At 44.7% G+C, this 27,705-nt stretch overlaps 1 protein-coding gene across 1 annotated transcript; it reads right to left on the reverse strand.

Moving 5' to 3' along the window:
- Positions 1-1,887: 1,887 nt before the first annotated feature.
- On the reverse strand, positions 1,888-27,325 carry LMNA (lamin A/C). Its single transcript, XM_074223234.1, has 12 exons — positions 26,877-27,325; positions 10,767-10,923; positions 8,541-8,666; positions 8,134-8,304; positions 7,813-7,938; positions 7,000-7,220; positions 6,631-6,853; positions 6,014-6,121; positions 5,774-5,893; positions 4,133-4,222; positions 3,223-3,489; positions 1,888-3,000 (listed from the first exon to the last, which is right to left on the reverse strand). The coding sequence occupies exons 1-12, from the start codon at positions 27,233-27,235 to the stop codon at positions 2,974-2,976; spliced, it is 1,995 nt and encodes a 664-aa protein (XP_074079335.1). The 5' UTR covers positions 27,236-27,325; the 3' UTR covers positions 1,888-2,973.
- Between the last annotated feature and the right edge of the window lie 380 nt (positions 27,326-27,705).

The raw sequence follows: 27,705 nt of genomic DNA on the forward strand, positions 1-27,705 counted from the left end.
GCACTTGTCTGAGTTACCATTTGATATCTCTTTTGCCTATGGGATGCTGAGAATCATGAGAAAGGTCAAAGAGTCCACTTTCTAGCCGAGGATGGGGGGCTGCAGGGACTTCCTTTGCCTTCCCAGCATCAAGATTTGCAGGTGCTCACACTTGTGTTTCCAAAGACTCTCAACTCTTCTTACTATCCTCTTTTATAGTGATATTAATTAATGCTATTAATAACTCACATTTCTTAGGCTTTTTAGGCCTCACAAAGAACTTTCTTCACAGCACCTCATGAGGTAAGTGGTTTAAATGGCATAGTCCCTATTGTATTGCGAATAATAGTTGGGGAACAGCAGAATGGAGGGAGGGGGGAAGAAAAGAGACAGACAGGGAAAAAGAGAGGAGGGGGGAACAGATACAGAGAATGGGGAGGATAGACGAGAGAGAGAGAGAGAGAGAGAGAGAGAGAGAGAGAGAGAGAGAGAGAGAGAGAGCCAGCAGCCCTGGAGTCAGAAGATTTAGCTTCAAGTCCTGCCTCTGATGTGTGCTGTAGGTTGTTGGGCAGGTCTTCTAACTTCTCAGGAGTCTTAAATCATTCTCAAAGACATAAGTGGGACAACAGTTTCCCAATAGTCATGGATAGAGGAAGTTTCTTTGCTAGAAGTTTCCTACAGGTTAAATATCATGGGTCTCGACCAAACAGAAATAGAAATAGGACCTGTCATTTCATTACCATAGGGAATGCCTACATAAGGAAATTTCCTTTATCCATGAAGGCTGGAACTTTTTCTGACCGTAAAAAATTACCCAGAGACTGAGAAATTAATTAAATTAACTTCTCCCATCATTACCTAGCTAATCCATGTCAGGGCCAGAACAGGAACTCAAGTGTTTTGACTTTGAGCTCAGTTCTACAATCATTCTGCTTCTCCTAGATCAAAAAATAAAAATGGACACATTAAAATTTTGAATTAATTTATATATATTATCTCAATGGATGAAGAAACTGGATATAGAGATTACATGATGGAATAGAAAAGTGGGCTAGATTTAAAGTTAGAGCCAGTTCTGCAAGTTATTACACCTGTGACTTTGGACATATCAATTTACTTGAGCCTCAGTTTCCTCATCTGTAAAAGGGAGAGTTGGGATGAGATGACCTTTAAGGACCTTTCCAACTGTTAGTCTGGGGAGGAGGAGGAAGGAGAGAAGAGAAACCACAGCTTCTAGCTGAAGTAGGGAATTCAAGGCATTTGGATATTATCAATTAGAGCAGAAGTTCTCAGTCTGGAGTCTGTGAATTTTTTAAAAATATATTTTGATATCTATTTTAGTAGAATTACTTCCCTCTGTAATACCCTTTATTTTGTTTTATACATTCAACATCATAATTCTGAGAAGGGGTCCAGAAGCTTTGCCAGATTGCTATTCAGGTGTAGGACATCAAAAAGATGAAGAACATCTGATTTCATCATTGTGGCTCTAGCCAAATGGACTGGTTGTGCCTGGGAAGTAATCCACAGAGCTTTCTTCCCCTCCCATTCTGCAGTCCCAGGCCTGGTTGCTTTTTGACTCTCCTTAGCCTCTGAGTACCAGGTTTTAGGATGGAGTGTTCAAGGCTGACCTAATAGGTGACTCCTGGGTCTGGAGGGCAGATTCTCCAAGTCTTCTTCTCCAGATTACAGATTCTGCCTTGAAGAGTCACCATGGAGGCATAAGAAGTAGGGGATATTAAAGTGGGCAATAAGATATCATGATATCTAAGGCATGTGGACAGGCAAACTTAGTAATGAGTGTGAGCATCCATGGCACTATATGAGGTTCTCTCCAACAAGTTATTCCCAGGATGTGAACCTGCCTTTTGATTGCCCCATCCCCACAAAGGAAACCACACACACAGGGACAAAAAATTCTAGTGTATTGATTTGTTGGGTTTGGGGGCAGAAGGGGAAATTGGGTAGAAGAAAGCAGAGGGGTTAAGGGGTTTGGGGCAAGGGGCTCCTTAGTGTTTGTCAAAAACCACCTGAATAACCATCTACTCCTCTGACCCACCCCATCCCATCTCCACACACTCCCTTTTCTCTTGGGGGTGGGGCTAGGATCTAGCTAAGTTATCTTCCCAGTTATACCCCCATTGTCCTCCTCTCCCTTCATCAACCTTCAGTGACATATTGGAGCCCACCAGTACTAAAATCAGGTGGAAAGCAGATATTCAAAACTCAGCACCTCCCCTCACCCCTCATTCCCATCCCTTGTCTAAATAAAATGCAGGTAAAGGCACTGTAAGCTGGGGGGCTAAGCAAAATGAGGGAGAGGAGTGGCCCTTGAGGGAACAGAGAAGCCTCAGCAAAGGGAATGGCCTAAGCGCCCTTTCTCTCAGCATGCTGGCCACCCCCAGGAGGGCAAGGAAAAGACCTTTGTTCCTCTTAGGACAGAAAGCAGCTGGGCAGGTGACTTTTTCCACCTGCAGGTCAGGCACCATTGAAGAGGGTTCCTGGTTATATGAGGGGAGAAGGATATTGGAAACAGAAGCAGGCAGTATCAGAAAACAAAATCTAGATTCCCTAAAAGCACCTCTCCCCCCTTGGCCCCTACAGGAAACCCTCTTTGGCTTAAAATATAGGGTTTGGGCTTTAGAGGAAGGGGAAAGGAAAAAGGGGGAATAGACCATTATCAGGAAAGAGGGGATTATTTTTCCCTTTTCTTTTTCTTTTTTTTTCTTTTTTTTTTTGCGCTTGTGTTTTTCTTTCAGTATAAAACCACTGTAGAAAATAACTTCTCTTAGAAAAAAAACACAAAACACAGGAAAGGGGAGCAGAGAGGAGAACAAAAAGTGTAGAAGGGTTGGGGTTTTGTTTTTTGTTTTGTTTTGGGGTTTTTTGGCTTCAACCTCTCCCTCCAGGAAAGGAGGAGGGGGAGAAAAATGGCATAAAGTGGGAAGAGGGAGCAGACAAGGCTGCTGGGTTCTCCCCACACCAAGTTCCAGGTTACATGATGCTGCAATTCTGGGGAGTCTAGGAGAGAAAAAAGGGAGAGGTGAATAGACTCCTAAGCATCTTCTCTCCCTACCCCCTTCCCATCCTACTCACCCACCCACGTCCTCTCAATGGGAAGGACAGGACCCTTATCCCTTGGTGGGGGAAGCTCTCTATGGATCCCAAGCTACATAAAAGCTTCCCTAAGGTCTCTCCCCCAGATAACCAGGAGTATAAGGGGTGGGGAAGGAGCTGACTCACCTGGGTTTTCGCACGTGAATTCCCTAGGAGGTAAGATCGGGTAACCAGGCTGTCCCCAAAGCTACTGCCTCCAGTTCCTCCAACACTTCGGTAGCTCCGAGTAACAGTGACACTGGAGGCTGAGGAGGCAGAGGAGACAGAGCCGCCAGCCCCGGCCCCAGCACCGCTCCCGGATTTGTCAGCTGGCTGCCCACAGGTCCCGCACAACACGGTGCGAGAACGAAGGTTGTACTCGGCCGGGTCTCCCGAGCCACTGCAGTGGGCACCCTGGGGAGGGAGACAAGACTCAGGCGGGATGGGGCGAATCTGGGATGGAGTAACCGGCCAAAAGTTCCTAGGCTTCCATCCATGAGGCTCAAAAAGTAAGGAACTCTGCTTCCTACAAGACTATGGAGGCCGAGAATGGCAGAGCACGAAAAGGGAAGACAGACTGTCTTTAGGAGGGAAGACGTCCTCACATTTGGGAGGAACCAGAAGGTAAAAGTCTGGCATTGCCTTAACTACTCTACATTGCTAAAGGGATGAGAAGCAAGGTTTTAAGTAGAAGACAGAGGTTTATGTCTACAGAGAGATGGAGTCAGGGGCTTCCTATTCCTTCTATCTATTGTGCCTTGTAGGAAAATCCAGATCTCACCCACTGCCTTGCTTCCCCTCCTCTGGGAGCACTCATTATATAACATCAAGCTGTCCTCCCTCCCTCCCTCTCTCTCTAGGACATACAGACACCTGAGTGCCAGCTTTGAGGCATGAGGGAGGAGGAGAAGAAAGGCCAGGGCAGCTGTGTGAGGTTATAAAAAAAAACTCTTTAATGAGAATGTACTTGGCATGGAAAGGCCCAAGGAAAGGGTTGGACAGGGTGCCTAGGCTGAGGGCCACCTGTCCACTTGGCTCAGCGGCGGCTGCCACTCACGTGGTGGTGATGGAGTAGGACTTCTCCATCCTCGTCCTCATCATCATCATTGACAGTCACTGTGCGTACCAGCTTACGCATGGCCACCTCCTGATAAGGGGAGAAAGAAGGGGGATGAGGTCAAAGGACAGGGTGGTCCATCCCATGTGATTTAACATCAGGTATACTTTTTTCTACCCTTTGCCCTCCGAAGAATCCTTGTATTTCTTCAGAGTTTGGAATACCTTCTTTTCCCTTAGGTGCCCCAATCACCCTTTGCCCCCCCACTTCCATCTTCTCTAGGAACCCTTCAGTCATCTGCTGTATATCAATAACTATATATGTATTATATATAGATAATTATTATAAAAAACTTTTATGTATACCATCTTCTCTAAGAACCCTTCATTTCAGTTTCACTTAGTACACATTTATTAATCAGTAACTGATTATTAAAATTATATATTATCAGTAACTGATATATATGTATACTATATATAACTATGGATATAAAAATCTATATATATGTATACAAGTGCTACAAATAATTACTATATATAAATAATAGGGCAGCTTGGAGGTGAAATGGATGGAGTAGTAGGCATGGGGTCAGGAAGACTCATCTTCCTGGTTTCAAATCTGGCCTCAAATACTTCATAGCTGTGTGACCCTGGGCAATTCCCTTAACTCTGCCTCAGTTCCCTCATCTATAAAGTAAGCTGGAGAAGGAAATGGCAAACCACTCCAAAATCTTTGCCAAGAAAACCCCAATGAGGTCAGTCAGATATGACTAAAGTAACTGAACAACAAAATATTAGTAAACCACTACAAAGATGAAAAATTACATAATCCCTGATCTCTCAAAGAACAAGGAGGTCTATAAGAATGCTAGATGGTAGACTGTATCGGAGCAAAAGAAGAGTCTAGAAAAAGTGCTCTACTAACAATTCAGATAGGAAATCACAGATTTCCTGTCTCCATACCACTCCCTCTCTTATCTCTTTTCCAAAATTGGGTAAATTCTACTGCCCCCTGCCCAATACTCCCACCGCTCCTACAGAGGTGAGACTTCACTTCCCAGTGCCTCTGGTGATTGTTACCTGATGATTCTGTCCTCCAGATCTCCCTTAGACTTCATTATCTGCCCCTCAGTTTCCCCATTAGATTGTGAACTTTTAGGTTTGAGGATCTCCAGCACTTAGCACAATAGCTGGCACATAGTAGGCACCTAATAAATCTGTAATTACTGACTTACAGACCCTCTGAGAGGAGATCCTCCAAAATGAAAACACAACAGAAAAAAGATAGGGTAGAGAGAGGAGGGAAGAGGAGGGAGGGAAGGAATGCCTGAGCCAAGCAAGTTGAGAAAAAATTGGCCATCAGGGGGCAATCTTGTACAACAAAAGGAGAGGGGAGGGTGAGGAGGAGGGGGAGGGAAGAGAGATAGAGACAGACTGAGGAGGGTTAGAGATATGAGTGTGGTGGTATGTGAGAGAGGGGTGCATGTGTGAAGAATTTGTGTTTGTGTATGTATGTGAGAGGGTGGGTGGGTGGAATTATGTGTATGTGTGAAGGGGATAAGAGAGAGAGAGAGAGAGAGTGTGTGTGTGTGTGTGTGTGTGTGTGTGTGTGTGTGTGTGTGTGTGTCCATGTACCCCTCACCTCTCCAGTGGCACTGATGAGTGCTGTGCGCAGGCTGTTTCCACAACCCCAAGAACTCTGGGCTTTCCACACCATGTCAGTGGGAGGGCTATGGGTGGCTCCTGCCCCTGAGGCCCAGATCTGAAAATGGAAAGAAGACAAAGTTCACAGATGATCCTCCCAAATACTGCCCACTCCACTGACCTCTCTCCAGGACTTCCAAAAGAAGGCCACCCAAGCATCTAGGACCCCTTAACTCACCGTCACCACCTGCCCAGCCTTGAGAGTGAATTTAGGGGGAAAGCGATAACTCAGTAAGGGCTCATCTCCATTCTGGCGTTTGATCTGCCAGTTGCCCATGGATTGGTCCTGGAAGAAAGGAAGAGGTGGGGTTGGGGAAAAAGAATCAGAGAAAGAGGAAAAAGTTCAAGTAAACCTCTTTTAGCCTTGCCTTGACTCTGAAGTGTCTGATCTTAGAAATTTCTCCCCCTATCTTCATCAGCTCTTTGTAGGCTGAAATGGAAATTGGAATTTTAGGGCTCTGGCCAGTCATTTTTGTTCTTTGATTGGTTTTTTTTTTTTTTGCAAGATAATGGAATTAAGTGACTTGCCCAAAGTCACACAGCTAGGTAATTATTAAGTGTTTGAGACCTCATTTGAACCCAAATCCTCCTGACTCCAGACCTAGTGCTATATCTACCGCCACCTAGCTTACCCTTTCATCAGTCCATTGAAGTCTATCCCCATTGTTTATACAAAGCAGCACCCCCAACCTTCTCTCTGGGCCCCTGAGCTATAAGAGGTTGGGAGCCCAGCTCTCCAGATTGCAGGGTGCCTTCAAGCACCTCCTCATCCCCTTTGCCTACTTCCCCACGGACCTCATTGGACTTGTTGCGCAGCCGCACGAACTTGCCCTCTTCATCCACCTCCTCCACAGCCACTCGACCACTGGTGCGGGCATGCTGGGAGAAGCTGCTTCGGCTATCACTGGTCTCCAGCTTTCGCTTCTTGGTGATGCTACCCCCACTCTGAGTGTGGGATGAATGTGATGAGGTCCGGCCCCGGCTTCGCTGAGATGTAGGGCTGGGTGACAGCCTCAGCCTGGCAGAGGGGAGAGAGGAAGACAGATAATAAAGCTGGGCTTAAGGTGGGAATCTTGGCCTTGTGCTTGCCTCCAGCCCATCCTCCCCCTCATTTTTTAGTCCTCCCCAATTTCCTGGGTCCAGTTTTCCTTTTCCTATCCTTACCGCTCCTCCTCTCCTTCCAGAAGTTTTCGATAAGCATGAATCTCCATGTCCAGGGCCAATTTGATATCCAGCAGCTCCTGGTACTCATCCAGTTGTTGCTGCATCCTTGCCCGCATCTCTGCCATCTCCCGCTCCTTCTCAGCCAGCAGCCGCCGGCTCGTATCCCTCTCCCGGGCCAAAGCATCCTCCAGATCGCGCAGCTTTGCCTCCTTGGCTGACAGCTAGTTGAGAAAGAAATCCTTGAGGTTCTAATGAACTCTCCATAGGGATCTGACATCCCAGTGATGAAATAGGTACAGGGATCTTTTGTGGTTCCCCTTTGTAGTAAGAGGTCAGTCTTTAGAATCTCCAGGAATTCCAGTTAATCCCAATAGATTACTGACCTCAATACTGCTTCCCTTAATGCCAAGAAATATTTCACAAGGTCTAACAATTTCAATTACATTACACAAACATTTAAGGAACTAAGTGATTCAGATAAAAAAAAATAAACTTTTTAAAAAAATATACTAATTCCCTCCTCTCAAAAAACAAAAACAAAAAAAAACAGCTCACCTGCAGCTAAAAAAATTTATGGTCTCTATTCAGAAGAACCCAATTGGGTTCCCTAGAGTCCTATTCCCATATACAATCTAACTGTAACCTGTCTCCATCTGCTTGGAAGCTCCTGAAGAATTTCTCTCCCTCCTCCCCTTTCTCACTTTTTTATCCTGACAGCTCCAGGGAGGAACCTTTCCTCCTTGTCACTGGCACCTCCATCACCTTCAGCCTCTCAATCATCATTCCAAGTCAAGAGGGAGGGCATCATAATACCTGTTTCTGGAGCTGGCTGAGCTGGGCAGAAAGGCTATCAATGCGGATGCGTGATTGCTGCAACTCCTCATGGGCAGCTCCTACCATGTTGCTGTTCCTCTCAGCAGACTGTCTGGCATTGTCCAGCTGATGGAAGAGGTGGGGAGGGAAGGAAAGGAAATCAATTAAATTAGTGCTACAAAGGCATGGTGGGATGAAGGAATGGTAAACAGTCTCATTGGCCAACCCACCCATACCCTCCTATGCTTAGGAGACAGGAGAAAAGGCTTTCCAGAGAAGGAAGCCCACAGGAGCCCAAGGGAAGGGGGGAGATCAAGGCACCTTGGCAGAATAGGTCTTCTCCAGCTCCTTCTTATATTGTTCCACTTGTTCCTCATGTTGAGCCCGAAGGTCCTGCAGGGCATCAGCTAGCTTGCTCTCAAACTCCCGCTGCTTTCCACTGTCAATCTCCACTAAGCGAGTCTCATGGCGACGTTTGGTTTCACGAAGCTCCTAGGAAGTGGAGGGGAGCCAGGGGGCAGGATCAGAGTCAGTGCCAGCCAGGCATACAACCACAGGATCCCAGGTATCAGGGATACTCAGCAGTAGCTGAGTGTTTCACCTCCCCACCCAAGCAGTCAAGTTTTCAGCTGTGCCTTCTAAATAAACTCTGGGCTTAGCTTACTGGGCAGCCCTGTGAGCCAGGCAGTCCTTAATACCCTGGCATTCCTGGAGTTCTGGGCCCCTACCTCGCTATAGATGTTCTTCTGGAAGTCCAACTCCTCCTTTAGTGTTTGCAGCCTGTTTTCAGCATCCACCCTCCTCAGCATCTCATCCTGAAGTTGCTTCTTAGCTTCACTCAGAGCTGCCTCTAGCTGTGGGGAGAGGAAAAAAAAGAAGAGATAGAAGTGTCATAAATCCTTAGAAGGGATTTTTAGAGATCAACTAGAACAGAAGTTCTTATTATCTTTTGTGTCCTGACCCCTTCAGTAGTCTAGAAAGGAAACCTAGATGCCTCTTCTCAGAATGTCTTTAAATGCATAAAATACAAAGGATTCAAAGGAAACTATTTTGAAATAGTTATCAAAATTTTAAAAAATTAAGACTAAAATCAATTAACAAATAAGTAAGCACCTATTATGTTTTAAACACTGGTGATATAAGCATAAGCATAAAGAATGAAACAATCCCTATTCAAAAGGAGTTTACAATGTATTGGGGAAGGCAATAAAAACATATAAAACATAAACATAAAAATAGATATATAACAAAAAAATATATATATATATATACACACACAAAGTAGTTAAATACAGGACAGTTTAGGGGGAAAGGTTCCAGCATTTAGGAGATAAATAGTGTTAAAGGTGAAGAAACTGAGGCTGAGAGGGGGGGCAGTTAAGCCTTCAGCCAGGCTTAAAAGCCTGTTCTCACATATTCTCAGTCTACTAAGTTCTCCATTGTACCACATGACCAGCCTATCTCTTTCTCCTGCAAAATGGGACTTAACTACAAGGTCATCTAACAAGTATGTGGCAGGGCCAGGCAGGAACAGATAGAAAATTCCATTTTGAACTTTAAAGTCTACTATCTCCTTCCTTTAATTTTTTTTTTTAGGTTTTTTCTAGGCAATGGGGTTAAGTGGCTTGCTCAAGGCCACATAGCTAGGTAATTATTAAGTGTCTGAGGCTGGATCTGAACTCAGGTACTCCTGACTCCAGGGCTGATGCTCTATCTACTGTGCCACCTAGCTGCCCCTTGTCCTTTAATTTTTAAGAAAAATTTAAAAACCAATTTTTTTCAATTAATAATATTCAACTTTTTCCTTCCTTCAACTTTCCCCATTAGAAGAGAAGAATAGTCCAGCAAATTCCTAAACTGCTTATATGAAAAAAAAAACAAGTCTCCTTCTTTATCCTGAGTCTATTATTTCTCTGTCAGGAGATGTTTACTGTCTCTTAACTTCAGTGGAGGTGATTAGTAAGGGTTTAGTAAGAGTTGGAAATGTATCTGATCCTAGTTGGGGCTACATTGGGATAATAATAATCTGCTGTCAGTCAAGTCTTAGCCTCAGAAAGGAACTGCATGTCACAAGGGCAGGAGATGACAGGGCAAGAGAATGCTGAGTCAGAAGATAGCACCCCAGCTCTGCCATTAACCATCTAAGATGAGCTTAGGTTGCTCCTTGAACTTTTCTGGGCCAGTTTCCCTAGCTTGTAACTTGAGGATAAAAGGAGATAATAGATAGGAAAGTTCTTTGGAAAGTAAAGCACATTATATTAATGTAAGGTGTTATTAGGACAATTACTCTGTGTGTCTGTCCCCTGCACACCATATAATTATTATTAAATAAATATCCAACTCCCAATTATGACTTTTGTGAGCTCCTAAGAAACACACAATTCTTATACAGTGGAAACATGGGCAGAGTATGTCCGTTCCATGTGTAAACTGAAATGAATTACAGATTCTTTTTTTTTTAGGTTTTTTGCAAGGCAAATGGGGTTAAGTGGCTTGCCCAAGGCCATACAGCTAGGTAATTATTAAGTGTCTGAGACCAGATTTGAATCTAGGTTCTCCTGACTCCAAGGCCAGTACTTTATCCACTATGCCACCTAGCTGCCCTGAATTACAGATTCTTTAATTCAGCTCAATTTATTAAAGAGAGTTCAATATGCCCCAGAGAAGTATAAGACATTATTCCCTGACCTCAAAGAACTTTAGAATCTATTTGAAGCAAGATATACTTGGAAATATTCCCACCTCTTCTTCCCCTTCATGACTGGACTGAAAGATTATTATTCTTGTATGAATCTCAGATTAGGAACATCCTGAAGGCATTAAGTATAAAGTATAAACTTGACTTGGAGAAAGGAAGAAGAATGAGAAAAAAAAAACAAAAGAAAAGAATGAACAGTATGTGGAAGGAAAAAGTATGTGGATTATAGAGCCTGTAGATGGTGATTTGTGTTTACCTTGGCCACCTGGCCCCGGAGCTCATGCACCTCACCATCCAGAGTACGCTTCTCACTCAAGGCTGTGCTCAGAGCTGCCTCCTTGGAGTTAAGCAGTGCTTCCAGGTCCTTGAGCCGGGCCTGAGCTGACAGCAGATCCCCCTCCTTCTTGGAATTGCTGAATAGAAAAGAGAAGAGAAGGTAAAAGAAGGCACTCAACATACCAAGAAAGTAAAATTGTCAGAGATGCCTGGATCTTACATGGAGCCAACAGGAGCCCACATTCTGATGAATAAAAAGAATGCCTGGAAACATCTCACCTCAGCCAATTACATATTAGCTGTGTTGACTATGGACAAATCAGTTAACTTCACTGGACCTCACATTCCTCATTTTGTAAAATAAAAGATTAAAGTAGAAACCCTCAAAGGTCCCTTTCAAATCTATCAACATTCTACATCACACTTGTTCTGTAATATATGTGTCTTGCCTTTTCACTTACTACCAGCAGAGGGTACCATTGACTGAACCATTATTTGATTCCTACCTATAACAAAGAGTTAGAATATTGCCAAGGTCCCTCCCCACCCTCCCCCCAAACTCAAACTACAGGGTGCAGCCAGGATCACCCAGGTCCCATGAAACATTCCACCTCTCCCATGACTCAGGGGCCAGGAACGTGCCTGGGGGTTGTACAGAGAGCCTGGGTCCCATGATTTGAACCGATTCCCTGCCCCCCTTCCATTCTTCCTCTAAGAAACAGGGGTACCTTTGTTCCCCACCCTCCCACAGAGATCCTCAACTTTCTCTTCCTTAGACCCAACCCACCTCCTTTCAAACCAGCCTTCTTCCCTCCCTCCCTCAAATCAACCACCCACATCGGAACCCAGCCACCATGGCTCTCAAGTTGTTTCCATGTCTGTCTCCAAGAGACTTTCAGGTGGCTACCATGTCTGGGATTCCCTCCTTCCCTGCCCCCTTCCCTGGTGCAAAGGAAAGAACTAAAGGGAGAGTTTGGGAAAAGGAAATCTAATTGAAATCAACATTCCAGTGAGTCCTTGAAAAACAAGCCAGAGAGTTCTCCCTGTCTCTTCTCTAAGCCGTGAAAGATGTCTAGATTCTCTCTATTCTTTCTTTTCAGTCAACCAGTTCTTTTGGGTGGGTAGGGGAGAAGTTCCATCATATCCTTGGGAGAACTCTACTCATTCTTCTTACAAATGAGGAACCTGAGTATCTGGCTCCAGATGGAGGCTCTGAGACAACTGGGCACATGTGGGTGCTGGCCCTGAACTCAGTTGAAACTGTTTAGAACCTAACCTAAATTAAATCTAGGGATGGCAGAGATCACAATTCAGCTTACCCCACCTTTAGGACATTAGTTATTTCAGATGGAGAAAGGACACACACACAACCAAAAAAAAAAAACTCTTAGAATCCAGACTGTGAGATCCAATGGATTCTAGAAGAGGAGAGAAGAGGGGGAGAAAGAGGCCCTATTATTGTATAGAAACAGCACATATTTGAAATCATTGAATTCTAGAATTCTAGCTGGAATAGAACCTTAGAGACAATACAGTGCAACTCTTTCATTTTTCAGAAGAGTAAACTGAGGCCCTGTGAAGGATTAAATGAGTTGTCTAGGGTAGGATTTGATCCCAGTTCTCACTGACTTGACTCCAAATCCAGTGTCCCACTCACTTAAATCACATTTGAATCATAGCTCTATTTAGTGGACAAGAAGAAACCTCCCTGGATTTTAATTTCCAGATCTGTAAGATGAAAATGTTAGACATTCTTTCATTTTTCAAGTTACTTTTAGCTCTAAATACTACCATCTTGTCTATATTATGGCACCCTTAGGATGTATGTTAAAGGAAAGGGTTAAAAAAGAAGCAGTCACCACTCCCTTCCCCCAGTGCTACCTACAACTCTTAAGCACAAGGCCATAGCAGTGGATATCCAGAAAACAAAACAAAACTATATTTCCTACCCCCAATGGAGAGCAGAGCCACACTTTCATTTATGCTTCTAGTATGAAATCCTTAAGAATCACTTAAATTCCCACTAGAGCAGGACAGATAGAGGTTAGACTTTAATCTAGGGAAAGGCAGGAAATTGGAACAGGCATATTTGTTCTCTCACTACCCTGAGAATTATAAAGATAAGAAGTCACTCTACCCTAACTAGATCTGATTAGCCCAGGAAGAGGGACATGATGACCCTGGCAAGGAGGGGGTTGCCACTTTTGAGTTTTGCCTTCTTAGCCTCTTCTCTCCAGCCCTGCTGCGTGCACCTCCCACCCCTATCCCCAATCCAGGACAAGGTACCTCATATAACATTCATTTCATCTACAGAAAGAACTGATTTCTCTCTTCCTCATCTCAGCCAGAAAAGCTAAAAATAAAATCAAAATCCAGCTCTGGTTTTGGCCGCCATCCCGTCCAGCCCCTGGCTGGGAGTACAGCTCCAACTTTCCATGACTTCAGAACTTTTCCAAAGTTGAAGCAGCTGGAGTAGAGAAGGAGGAGGAAAAGAAAAGGGGAAAACCAGCCATTAAGTGATAGAGCAGAGAATACTTGTCTGACTCCAAAGCTACAGGAACTTGGCTTTTCCATGAGCCCTCAGGGCCAGAAACACATAATAGATGAAATGCCCCAGATCTAATAGGCTGGATTCAAGGTTAACTAGTAAGGAGGCCTTCCTGAGGCAGGGCCCAAGAAAAGCATGGTAAACAGGGAAGGAGAGAGCCATCCCTACTCCTACATAGACAGGTAAGGGTGAGTTGAGCTACCAGCCTGAGCAGAAACAAGAAAGGAAACAGGGTGATCTCAGTGGGCTGGGCTCCCCCAGGCTCCTGATGAGTCATTCTCATCCTAAAAAGAGTTTAAGATCCTAGACTTGCTTAGGAAATTTTATAGCTAGAGATCACCTAGTGATCCTTATCACCATTTGATGGATAAGAAAACTAAGACTCAGAGAAATAATATGTCTAGGCTATTTCTTCTTTACCTTTGCCACAATTTCTCAAATACAGACAAGTTCTTAACACTAAAGGGAGATTGGGGTGGAAAAGTCTCAGTCTCATCGATGGGCTAGGTGGGAAGTCTTTTCCTTAATTTTTTCCACTGTTGTTTCTAAATCATGATATTCCTGAGAAAAATGGATGAGCTGTTTCCCTTCTCTTCTTGGCTGGAGGAGACCTTAGTTATAGTTTAAGAGAGAAAGAGATTAGGGTATGTATGGTAAGGAAGACAGATCAGAAGACTAAGTCACACCCCTCAGACTAGGGAAGTCACCAACAGAGGAAGAGGAGCTGAGGCTTTTGTGGTTTCCTTAGCCAGGCTAGGGGGGTTCCCGGCCCTTGGGAGAAAGCCACCATCTCCAGGCCACATGACTCAGAGCCCGGGGGAACCCACAGCTATTAGTAACTAAGAGATGGCATCTGGTGATGTGGTTCTCCCCTCCTGTCAGCCCATTGCCCACATCTCACTGTCTCAAGAGAACCTTCTTTCCTAAGTTTCCTTTTTATTCTAGGATCCAAAACCAGATCTCTAAATTTACTCCATCACACCTTTAGGAATTTAAAGGGAATTCTTTTTGTCTTTTCCGTTTCAAAAAGTTCAAGGAAGGGATCCTTCAAAAAGAGTTCATAATTGAAGGCTTGTGGGAATTAGGAGAAACCCAAATTGCAGGGCAAGGAGATAGGTTTGAGATCACTGTACCTTGGTTTCCTCATATGTAAAATTAGAGAGTGGCATAGTGATCTCTTTGCATTCTAAATCATATTATCCAATGCTTGTGCTTATGCTCAAGATGGCCATTTGGGTATCAGGATATGGACAGGAGTCTAAGGAGTCTAGTGGGGACAGTCAACAGGGGTTTGGTGGGCATATATCCACTTCTTTTATTTATGCCTGGGCAAGAAGACTGGAAAGGGCGGGAACCAGGGGGTTCCTCAGGTGACTCATCTTCATTCAGACAATACCCGGGCAAGGGAAATCCTCTAGTTCCCACAGGAGAAAAGCTGACTCTGCCCATGTCCTGTTCCAGAATCTCATACCCCTACCTTAGAGAAAGGATCTCGACCTAACTCCCCTATGTTCTACCTACCAAGACCTCAGAGCACAGTTTGGAGCATTCCTTGCTATATCTTGTCAGATGTAATACCACAGGAAGAAATAGGATAAGGTGGGGGTGGGGTGAGATTCGGAGATGAGAGAGAGTGGGAGTGGGTGGGCAAGAAGAAAAGGCAAGGCTTAGCAGAAACCCCATAAACTGGAAATGAGTGAGAAGGTAATGGGGAAGAAACTGGGTGACCCAGAGATTTTCGAGTAAGGGATAGAAAGAAGCCCAGTTCAAGGGAAGGAACTGAATAGAAGGGAGGTCTAAAGCTAGAATGGGGTGGGGGCTGGATCTAAAGTCAGCTATGAGGAGAGAATCCTGGGCACTGAGGCCTGAGGCCTTGTGCAGGGCTGCCAGCCAGGGAAAAGGAGATGCGGGGGTTGCAGCTATGCTGAGAGGTGGGACGGGAGCCAGAGGAGGCTGAGGGGCTGGGCCGGGCCCAGGGCCAGCCTCTGACCCGCCCGCTGAGTCACCCAGATCCAGCCTGGCTCCTACAGCCACATATGGAAACAAGGGCCAGGACTGGGTGGGGGGAGGGAACTCTTGAAGCCTTACTGGCCGGGAGTGCTCAGTGGGGCCTGGGCCGGGGAAGGAGAGGCCCCCATTTCCTCCACTAGGTTGGGGTGGGGCTGGGAAGGGGGAGAGGGAGGAGAGGAGGAGGAGGAAGGCTCCCTGGGCTGGGGCTAACAAAGAGGGAGAGGCAGGGACAGACAGACACAGAGGGGGGGAGGAGCTCCTGAAAGGGCTGGCGATGAGCAATAGGACAGCTATGCAGGGGAGACACACACACACACACACACACACACACACACACACACACACAAACACACACGTTCCCAAAGTAGACAGCAAGAGATTTCTTAAAGACAGGGTGGGAACAATTCTGTGTCTGTCCACCCCCCCCACACACACACACACAGACATGCTCCCAGGCCTAATTCTGCCCCTAGAGCTTTTGCCCATGCTGTTCCTTCTCCCTGGGGTACGGCCCTCCCATCCTTCTGCTGGCTGTTCTTTCTGTACCTCCTTCCCTCAGACTAATAACAACCATCAAAATCATATTAATTAAATGGTCAACTCCTCGAGTACAGGGACTGTCTTTGCCTCTTTGTTTTCCAATGCCTGGCAAACAGTGGGCACTTAATCATTCCTTATTGACTGATTACTTTAAACTGCACAAAGTGCCTCAATCTCAAGCCTCATGGATTTTTTTCCCCCAAAAGAAAGCTAGACATAGTCAGGAAACCTGAGTTTGAATTCATCTCTGACACTTAGGAGACATATGACCTCTGCCAAGTCCTTTTCCCTCTGTAAGCCTATTTCCTCATTTGTAAAACTGGATAATGAGACTTGCAAGACTTCCTTCACGAGGTTGTTGTTAAGAAATTGTTCTGTAAACCTGAAGTACTGTTTTAACATGTCATTATATTATACTGTCATAACTTCTGTTATTTATCATTTAATTATTCTTTTCCCTGGATGTTTTATTCATGTTGGTCATTTGTTTTTTTCTCCCCATCCCCCCCAAAACACAACTAGATGGTAAAGTTTCAGAACCAGGACACATAAACACACACACACACAGACACACCTTTTCCCAACTTTACACATAAAAGGGTCACATCATATCATACCTGGAAGAGAATCTAACACTCCCCCAGTGGAACTACCTCATTTTTACATAAAGGGAAACTGAGGTCAAGAGAGGTTAAGCACCTTTCCAAATAATTAACAGGGACAAACACACACACATGCTTCATGGGTGAGAGAGTCAGACAGAAATAGCAAGAGACTCATAGGGAGAAACAAGTGTCACACAGAAAGACAACAGTAGAAGACAGAAACACAGGGGGAGACAAAGAGGGAAGGAAGAGAGAGCAACAACCACACACATTAGAGAAAGACGCAGAGACTGAGCAAGACATATACACACACATACCCAGATATATATATATATATACATATATATATATACACACACACATACACACACACATATATACATATTATATATAGAGAGAACCTCCCGCACCATGTACTAAAGTCAAGATTCAAGTTTATGGATCCTCTGCTCCTCAGAACAAACCACCTCCTGGTTTCCTTAGTGGTCTGTGGCTCTGAAACCACTTTCAGGTGGACAGGATGTGGAATCCAGGGATACCTGGGCCCTTTGCTCTCTCCCACTATCACCTACCCCCATGCATTCCCCTACTCTAACTATCCAGGTTCCTTTCTTGGATGGAAAAAATGGCTCTGAAGAAGGGAGAAGTAGGTAGGCAAACAGGTATAGGAAGAGGCAATAAGCCATAGTGGAAAGTGAACAGGTCTTATAAACAAGGGAAATTTGAGCCCTTGTTTGACCAGTTACTACTTATATGATGGTAGAAAAATCATTTCACACTTTCAAAGGACTTAGATTTATCATCAAATTAGGGGTTCCACTTAATGACCTCTTACATTTCTTCTAGATTTGACATTCTATTTCTCTGTGATTCTATATATCTGCACCTTTCCCCTAGCAAGAGCAAGTACCCATGGTGCAAGGTCAGAAAGGGCTCTTCCCTTTCACTGCTCCTCTTATCCCCTATATGCATAATTTCACACCGCATGCAAAACACAGTTTGAACCAATACCTAAATCCAATTACATATAACACAGGTACAGAACACCCCCTAGGCACCCCCAAGAGACTTCCACAAGTATGCACTAGGTGTGGCAATCCCTTTCCACACCACTCATGGTATGACACTCGCCAACATGCCCAAGGTGTGAGGCCCCTCATATCTCCACCCAGAATCAACAAACTCCCAGTCATTCTCCTGCTGCCCCCCCCCAGCTAGGTAGGACTAGATGCCAGGGAGGGAAGATGAGTTTTGTGTGTTGGGGGAAGGGACAGAAGACAACTATTTACATGTTCAGACACAACTACAGAACAGAAGAACTGGGGATTGGCAAGAGGCCATGGGGCTGAGTCACAGCTGCTGGGCGTATCAACGTGGCATTGTACAGAAGCTATGGGCCAAAATGCCAGGGTCCTTTATTAAAAGCAAATGGCAGCTTTCCTGACTCAACTTCAAACTAAAAGATTTTTTTCCTCTTCATTCCTTGCTTCTTTTCTTCCCTATCTTAGTCCTTTTATATTCCTCTATACCTCAGCCCAAAATCACTCTGTCTACTTAGGCAAAAAAGAAGTAGAAGTAGAAAAAGAACTAATAGTATGGTTGGAAAGGAAATTACTGAGGGTAGTGGAGGTCAGTGACTGGATGAAGGAGGCAGCTGTCCAAGGTGTTGAGACTGAAGGGAATCCCCTCTCCCCAAACTTCAACCTCAGCAACCCATCTTTGACTATTATGAACCTTCATTCTGCTGGATCGTGGCTAATAATCCTATTAACCATTAAGAGTACAGGAACTCCACCCCTAAATTATGAAAAGAAGAAAGGGGAAAATCTGGGAATTCTAGACCCACTGCATTCTAACCCTGGTCTAGTAATGATAATGCTCCCTCCCAATATAAGAAGAGTGGAATGGACAGGGCATCCCCACTATCCAGGAGCTGAAGATTCCAGAACTGTGAACTTCTAAAGCCCTCTTTCTCTTTCAATCCCCTTAACTAATCTAGAAGAGGCTATGTGTCCCATACTTCCTCCCATCAAAAGACAACATGAATGAGGAGAAATAGTTGTCCCTTGCTTCAATTCTCTTCCCTCCCTCTCCCCATATCACTGTTTCATAGTAGCATGAGACCAGAGGATTCCTCACAGATCATTATAGTCATCTTGCCAATCCTTCTGATTCTCCAAGTACCACCTCACATGGTTGTTCTCCTGACACAACTTTTTTTTTTTTTGACACAACTTTGACACAACTCTTCCTCATTCCAAGTTTTGGTATTTTATTGTTGAAAAGCTCAAGAAACTAACCTTCAATCCTCACAGGAAAGCTGGATTTTACTTTTTAGAAAGTATTTATTTCCTCGGTCTTCTCTTCTCCAAACATTATAATCCCATGATCTTGACTTCTCTCTCTCTTTCCTAGCTCCCACCATGACTCAGTGCTCCCACCCCTGGGATGCCAGCCAGAATTATGGTTGGCTCCAAGAAAAGAGATTCCAACTTCCTCTCCCAGTCAGCCAGGAGAGACACCCCCACTCCCTTTATGTTCCCTCCTCCCCAAGAGACTAATAAAAGTCCCTAAACTACCTCATACCCTAGCCTGAGGAAAAAGAAACCAGAAGCCAACAAACAGGACAGGAGGAAGGAAGGAAGAATATTGACCATTAAAAATGTAATCCTGCAGGGTGAACCCCAACCCTAAACTATGGATACTGGAAAGTTCTTCCTATTGACTACCCTACACTCTTTTCATCTGCTATACTAACACTTCTTTTTTCTTATCCTAAGTGGAGAAAGGATGAAGAAAGACATCAGAATTTCAATGGATGGAGTAACTTTGAAACTTTGGAGCACTGGCAGCAAGCATTATTTCCCTCCTCTCAGCAGATAAGTGATGGACTATAGGTATGGAAGAAGGTATTCCTTGTTAAATATGGCAAGTGGGTTGGTTTGTTTTACTCTACTATATTTCTTTCTTGCCAGAGTCCTGAGGGGATATCAGGAGATAAAGGGAAGAGATGGTTGTTTTTTAAACACAGTACTATCAATAAAATATTTAATTTTTTAAAAAATCAACTGCTTTTTCTTAATTTAATTAATTGATTAATTAAATTAAATAAAAAATTAAAAGTAATTAAATATCACCCAATGGGTGTAAAATTACTGAAAAAGTTCTTTTAAAAACCAATGATAAAGGGCAGCTAGGTGGCGCAGTGGATAGAGCACCAGCCCTGGAGTCGGGAGTACCTGAGTTCAAATCTGGTCTCAGACACTTAATAATTACCTAGCTGTGTGGCCTTGGGCAAGCCACTTAACCCCGTTTGCCTTGCAAAAACCTAAAAAAAAAACCACACAATACATTGTATAGAAAAATATTGCTTAGAATGCCTTTGGCTATTATATTCATATTTAATGTAAATATTTTCATATTTGATAGGGTTATTTCTCCATTTTATGACCAGTTTATAATGATACTTTTTTTTTTGAACTATGGACTGGGACCTAAAATCTAAGTTATTTGAGATCTCCACAAAGCATTTGAGGGAGAGATTCAGTATTTATTAAGCATTTGAACACATGATAAACATATTAGTAACTTTCTACATTCTAGAGATGAAGGGGATGAAAACAGACAGAAAGCCTGTCTTCCTTTCATCTAGGAAGGAGTAAGAGAAAAGTAAAAGAAGGAATTGAGTTTGGGTAGAAAGGGCAAAGACTTGGGAGTCAGTAACTTTGGCAAACTGTGACCTTGGTCAAAACATTTCCCCTCTTTAGGGCTCAGTTTCCTCATCTGTAAAATGAGATGGTTATACTAACCGATCTCTAAGATCCCTTTCAGCTCTAACATTCTAGCTGGGTACAAGGGCCTCTCTAAGATATGGACATCTGAACCAGAAGCCAGCTTCTCTCTCCAGTTGTCCCAGACAGCTGGGCCTTGCTTTGACTCTAACACTGAGGTTTATTGAATTGAGAGTAAGGGTGGGGTTAAGGAATGCTCAGCTATATTGCATATTGAGGTCAGGGTCCTTACCCTATTAAGGTTAGGGAGAGAAATATTCTGATTGAGTAGGAGAAATTTGAGCAATAGAAATGGAAGAAACAAGTTTTTTTTTTGTGCTTTTCTTGACATTTAAATCCTTTACTGACTCCAGGCTGAGGCACTGTTAGGAAGACCAGTACCCAGGGATATATCTTCACCATTCCACCCTGCTTCCCTTCTCTAATCCTTCCATCAGGATCAGGGCTCAAGGAACCTTAAAGGGTTCACTCACACTCCCATAGTCCAAAGGGAAAACACAATCAGTTTTTGTTTTCCATCAAAAGGCCTTGCCCCCTCCAAAGACAGACAGTCAGAGAAAGATGAAGCCAAAGACAGAAAGGCAGAGGAAAACATCACTTCCAAGTCAGGATTCAGAATTGGTTTCCAGCTAAAGGCAAAATGGATACAAAGAATCTGTCTATACCTCTGCCATATATGTACATATTGTCAGCCAACCAAATGAACCCTGTGCCTTTAACCAATTCCTACCATGTAATTTAGCACAGATCTTGGTCATCATGCTGCAAGTAGTGAGTAAAGTAAAAAGAATGATTTATGAACTTGGAGAACAAGAGATCCAAATTCAAAAATCTCTAACCTTGATGAATCTAAGTCACATCATCTGCTTAAGCCTCTATAAAATGAGGATCCTACTTATATTGAGACTATATTGTAGTAAATGAGGAGTCAGTTTTGGGAGTCAGGAATTCCTAGGGTTAATTCTAGTTCTGTGAGGCTATGAGAAAGTCTCAACTTCAAAGGGCTGTAACACTACAACTTATAGATTTAGTGAACCATCTGCATTAATGGAAGGAGCATCCATAACTCAAGATGATATATAATCAGTCTGACTCCCCTATCCTCTCACTATAAATACATATATGTATATGTGATACATATATACCATATGTTTCACAAGGTTATTTTGAAAAAAGAACTTTGTAAAGCCCAAAGTACTATAACACTATGAATGATTATGAGCATGGGTGGGGTAAGGGTTGCAGCACTTCTGGAGTTAATGAGGCAGAAGTAGGAGTAAAGAGATAGGAAAAAAAGTCTATCTGGGACAAAAGGAAAACTTCTGATCCATAGCATAGCTCTAGATCATGAGGCCCCTAAACCTAAATCTTCTTTCTAACTAAATACTCAAGACAAAGATGGCACAGTGTAGTATAAAAAAAAAAAAAAAGCTATTGGCCTGAGAGTTGGAGTCCTGGGCTCTATTTTTGGTTGACACTATATAGACTATGTGACTTTGAACAAGTCCTTTGAGATTTTGGATTGCCACAAAAGAGGCTTCTAGAAAAAAGGAGGTGACAGTCCCACTATACTGTCTCTGGATCATACCACATTTGCAGTATTATGATCTGTTTTAGGAACTGTAGTTTGGGAAAGACACCAAAAACCTGGAGAGAGTTGGTTGTAGTATAGTGGAGATACCTATCATGTATAGATTCAACTGGATGGTTCTTCTTGACTCAGAATTCTGTGGTTATGTCAGCCATAGGAAAGCTGAAGGGTCTTAAGTCCTTACCAGAAGAATATCAGCTGAAGGAAGTGGGAACATTTAGACTGGAAAAAAAGAAAACTTAGGAGTGGATATAAGTAGCTGTTATTAAGTATGTCATTTGGAACAAAGATTAAATGTATTTAATTTGCTTCTCTAGGGCAGAAATTGCAATTATGATGATGATGATGATAACCAGCTTTTTCATAATTCTTTATGGTTTTTTAAATGTTTTAAAGTTTTTCAAAGTGTTTTACCTATGTTATTTCATTTGATTCTCATCACAACCTTATCAGATAGATATTAGGGTGTGTGGTTGTGGGGATTCTTTTTTGGTATGGGTTGGACTAAATGGCTATTGAAGTTCCTTCCAACTCTAAAATTCTATAATTCTGAGAAATCAATTCTAGACCTCAGTCTCCTCATCTGTAAAATTAGAGGACTGTACTCTATGCTCTCTAAGTCATTTTCTTTTTTCTTTTCTTTTCTTTTTTTGTGAGGCAGTGGGGTTAAGTGGCTTGCCCAAGGCCATCCAGCTAGGTAATGATTAAGTGTCTGAGGCTGGATTTGAACTCAGGTACTCCTGACTCCAGGGCCACATTATCCACTGTGCCATTTAGCCACCCCTAAGTCACTTTCCAATTTTATAATCAAAGAATGTTAAAATCTTCTTAATGCCAGAGTCTCAGCCTCTTAGTCCACATAGCAGCTGGGAGAGTAGAGCAATCCAGGAAATCATCGAGCATTAGGACCAAGTCTGGAGGGAAGAGATGGTTCCGCTTTTAGAAGCCCAGGGTCTCCCCCTACTGATTCATACTTCCCTTCCCCCAAGGACCCTAATGGAAAAAAGGATGAAGGAGCTGATTTTCTAATCAAAGTTGACTGCATTTTAGCTCCATCCATCTCCCATTTCTTTGTAGGCATTCTCTAGTCTGACTTTGACAAGACAGCTTCAGAACTACTTCCCTATCTAGAACTCTAGATTCTAGAATTGCTTCCAAGAGGAATCAACTACAAGGGAGGAAGGTATTCCTCTTCTCTTCCTATCCCTTTCTCTCAAAATAAGGACTAAGGGAAGAGGAAGAATCCAAAAGGAGTGATTTCACCGATGGAAAAACCTGTGTGGCATAGTGGAAAGGATAGGTTATAGAGACACATGAAACCAGTTTGAGTTCTGATATCTACAACCATGGGCAAGTCTAAGTTTGATCATGTCATTCCCCTGATCAAGAAACTTCAACGGCTTTCCCAGTTACCTCTAGAACAAAATATAAACTCTTTTGCTTGTTATTTGAAGCCCTTCATGGTCTTCAAACCATCTTCCTTTTATGTCATTCTCCTTGAGCCTTCTATGTTTAGGCCAAATAAATCCTCTTGCTATTCTCCTACACAAAATTCCATCTCCCATCTCTACATTTTTGCATAATCTGTCCTCCATACCCATAATGTTGTCTCTTCTCATCCTTTTTTCTTCTTGGAATCCTTAGTTCACTCCGTGGAACAGCTCAAGTGTTATCTCCTTACATAAGACTTTTTCTGATCCCCCCATTATTATATTATTATACTCCCTCCACTCTGAAATTACTTTGTACTTATTATGTGTATATATATTATTGATTTATTTCTGTATATAGAATATAAGCTACTTGAATGCAGGGACTGTTTCATTTCTGTCTCCTAACCCTATCACCTGGAAGAGTGCCAGACCCATAGAAGGAGCTTAATAAAATAGAATCACTTTGAACCTTAGTTGCCCTGTTAGTTGGGATTAACAATACTAGTACTTCTTATCTTGTAGCATTTAGTAAATCTCAAAGGGTTTAGAAATGTCAGCAATCCTTATAGGGACCACTCTTGCCAAACAGTAGGAAACTTGGGTTCTTGGTTATTAGTCCCCAGATACCAAGATCCAGGAATCCATTAGGCTATACCCCTTCTCTTTCCTTGAGGTATCTCTCAGTCACCCTCTCTACCACCACCCCTCCTTGTAAAGCCACAGGGTGGGGATATAATAAGACAGCAACTGTGAGTCACCAATACAGCTGTCTGCCATTCCCCCTTGCCTCCCCCCTCGCCCCTGACATTTTCCTAAGCTACTGATCCTGACTGTTCAAGACTGGAGGACTAACTTTGACTCGACTTTCCATAGGCTCAGAGGGTTCTATTTGACTCAGTGGAAAAAAAGGAAGGGTCTGGGGGAATCATAGATACTTTAAGTGGGGACCGTGACATTGCACAATATGAAAAGTTCCTTGGACTTTGGAGTCCAGAATCTAGTAAAGGGAAGGTGTTATTGAGGGAACGGCTGGGAAGAAGTGGCCCCTCCTGTGGCTCCCTCCAAGCCTGACCCTGAGCTCTTATTAAAAATTAAACTAACATTTGCTTTCATGTGTATATATATTTATATGTGTGTGTGTCTCTGTATGTATGTATTTACAGAAGCCTCAACTCTCTACCTCTTGTTACTACCCCTAGCTCCAAGCCAAACATTTCCTTTTAGTCCAAACATCTGCTCTGCACTCAAAGACATCCAGAGGATGAGAAGAGCACTGCTCTCAATCCTCTAACACCTGGAGTACATGGAAGGGGATGAAAAAGCTCTGAAAGAGTCCTTTATCCCAGGCACCCCAACTCACAGCTTTCTACTTTCCTTTGAAATTTACCCTCATCTTCATTGCCCCGGGGCACTCAGCCTTCTCCGGAAACTCAGCCCCACCCCAAGCCAGGATCTGTGGGGGAGAATAGAGGCAGCTGGCTAAATAACACATACATAGCCTACACCCCCGCCTCTCCCCCCCCCACCTCCCACCTCCCCACACTCACTGCCATCCCAGAACCCACGAAGGGACAGCTGCAAAAGAGAAGAGTTAGACAAGTTTCAGAATCAAGAAAAGAATGACCAATCCAGATATAGATCTTTCTATTAACACCCCTGTTCTTCCCGGAAAAAAATAGCAGCCAAAGTCTTCCCTTCCAGAGGGAACCAAAAGAGGACTAATTTAAGACTATTAGCTAGTTCTTTCTTATTTCTTCTTGACTCCTTCATCTTGAGAGATCATACTCAGAAAATGAATGAAATATCCCAATTGATCTCCCTCCTGTCCTATTTAGTCACCCCCTTTCCCACTCCCTAATATGGGGGGGGGGGGTTAGATTGTTTAAGCAAGGCCATGAGGAGAGTTAGTTTTCACACTTAACTAACTTGGATTCTTCCTGGGTCAGCAGGGTATTCGATTGAAGGAGGGGAAAGGGTAGGATGAAATCTAACAAATAGAAGGAAGGGGTAAAGGCACAAGGAATTCTTTGGAGAGGAACAGATTAAAAAAAAAACTTTAGAGAAAATGACTGAGGAAACTGTTAGGAAGGGCAGGATCTCAAATCCATAGATTCACTGGAAAATCTCAAAGTACATTTACTCGTCTCATTAAGGAGAATTCAGATACAAGCATTAGAGGGGAAAAATGCCTTAGGTCTAGTGGTAAGAAGACCAATCCTCCCCAAAGCCATTTTTAAAAATTGGGGTGGGGTGGGGTGGGGTGGGGTGGGGTGGAGAAGAGTAGGAGGAGCTATGAGATCGACTACAGACTTCCAACGGCTGATTTTCAAAAAAGTCATAATCTCTAAGCATTTTAATAGGCAAAGATCAAACGTCAGAGAGGAAAGGGATGAACCAGATGACATAGCTGCAAAAACCTGACCACAGAAAACGAAAGTGACCAGTCCAGGCAGAAGGAAATCACTGAGGTCTCTAATCGGGCAACAAAGACAGATTGCCACTAACTCAAGGTTGAGTTCGCACTGAGAGCGCTAGTGCTAGGCGCAGAAGGTAAATACTTATCCATTTTTCCTCTGAGATAGGTCATGGGAGAACACAGTCCAGACGAGTTTTTTTGCTACGCCCCTTTCCTCTCTTTATTTCCATGCCAGAGAGACCAAGGACAGTGGCAACTCCAGAGGCAAAAACTTTTTTTTGTTGCCCAGCGACTGTAAAAGATCAGGAAAGGTCCCAGGCCAAGGGAAGGGGTATTGGGGGAGAAGGGAAAAGGGCTCGCAAAGTTTTTCCAAGAAAAAGGAACAAGAGTATCTGTGCCCACCATTGACAGGAGGAGAAAGTTTCCATGTCCCCATGTAGGGGGGAAAGGGGAATAGTTTTCCAAACCTGCCCTCCACCTCATAAAAGTATGAGAGAGGTCGTGTGCCAGTTTGGAAACCCATACTTGGCTAGTCTATACCACGTGCACGGAGACAGCCTGGGCAAGGTAGGCGTGGTGCCAATTCATGCAAGGGTAACACTTGACAGGACCCTTTCAACCACCCCAACACCTCTAGGACTTCCTGACCGGCCTATGCCAGCTCCAGTTGGTCATTGCCCAATCTTCTCCTCGGGGCTTCGGGAGCCTGGCAAGGTCCCAGGAGGACTCAGCCAGGATTCCTTAGGCAGGAACCCAGGCGCCCTGACACATGAGTCTATTGGTAGCATTCTCCCCCTCACTTCCCACACCATCTCCAAATGCACCCGATTCCCCCGGTTCCCCTACTTAGAGACTCTTCTGAACTGACACGCGTGTGTCATTGGTCTCAGCCCAGCCATCGAGGGGTCCGAGACTCTGGAACAGGCAAACTTGTTCTTTTCTACGGTTTCTTCCTCTGCTGTTGGCAGAGAGGACCCCTCCCCCAGGAGAAAGCTGCATGATCTCCCCCCCCCCCCCCGTCTCTCTGTCTGTCTATCCCTGTCTGTCCCCCCGCCCAGGGCCATGCCACTTGCGGCTTCCTCGCTCTCGGGGACTGGAGGCACCTCACACCCCACACACCCCCTCCGGCCCTGGCCCCCGGGGCCCTCTCCCTCACCGGGCTTTGAGCTCCTTGAACTCCTCCCGCACTTTGCTCAGCTCCAGCTGCAGGCGGGCGCGCTCCTTGGCCACCGAGTCGAGGGTCTTGCGGGCGTCCCCGAGCTCGGCCTCGTAGGCGGCCTTGATGCCGGACACCTCCCGGCTCACCACCTCCTCTGACTCCGTGATCCGGAGGCGCAGACCCGCGTTCTCCGTCTCCAGCGAACGGACGCGGTCGATGTAGACAGCCAGGCGATCGTTGAGCTCCTGCAGGTCCTCCTTCTCCTGCAGCCGCGTGATGCGAGTCGGGGACAGCGGGGTGGAGCCCGCCGGCGCCCCGCTCCGGGTGGCACGCCGCTGCGACGACGGGGTGTCCATGGCGGGCAGGGTGGCAGCGCCCTGGGGGCGGGGGTCCCGGAGGCTGGAGGAGGACGGGGGGCGGCCGGAGTCGGGCGGGGGGCCTCCTCTCGGAGCCGGGCGCCCGGAGGACTTCGGAGCAGGGGTGTGATCTCAGCCCTCCGGGAAGCTGACAGCGGGCAGCGGGCAGTGGGCAGTGGGCAGCGGGCAGCCTCCGGGGCGCGGACAGCCTCTGGGACGGCCTGAGTCTGAGTCAGCGGGCTCTGGAGCCGGGGCTCAAATAAGCCTGGGAAGAGGGGAGGGGCCACACTCTTAAAGGCACAGAGGCGGCCCACCCAGAGCTGGGGATGGGCAGTGAGGCCTGTGGCCGAGACGCAACGGGGGCGGCAAGGCTTTCCCCCCTCCTCCTCCACGCGTCCTTGCGCGCATTGTAGCTCTGACGGATCCCCCGGGGTCTCGGGTCCTCGATGCCCGCCCGGGGCTTGCAACTT

The sequence above is a fragment of the Macrotis lagotis genome, chromosome 2, assembly GCF_037893015.1.
Source record: "Macrotis lagotis isolate mMagLag1 chromosome 2, bilby.v1.9.chrom.fasta, whole genome shotgun sequence".
NCBI classification, from domain to species: Eukaryota; Metazoa; Chordata; class Mammalia; order Peramelemorphia; family Peramelidae; genus Macrotis; species Macrotis lagotis.

What these genes read in the sequence shown, in the direction of transcription:
- LMNA (XM_074223234.1), bottom strand. Translation starts at nt 27,235, where the DNA reads ATGGACACCCCGTCGTCGCAGCGGCGTGCCACCCGGAGCGGGGCGCCG. An exon ending in TCAGCCAGCTCCAGAAACAG is followed by an intron (nt 7,221 to 7,812) that starts GTATTATGATGC and finishes TTTCTCAACTAG; the next exon opens with CTGTCAGCCAAGGAGGCAAA. An exon ending in AGGCTGGGCAGGTGGTGACG is followed by an intron (nt 5,894 to 6,013) that starts GTGAGTTAAGGG and finishes TTCCATTTTCAG; the next exon opens with ATCTGGGCCTCAGGGGCAGG.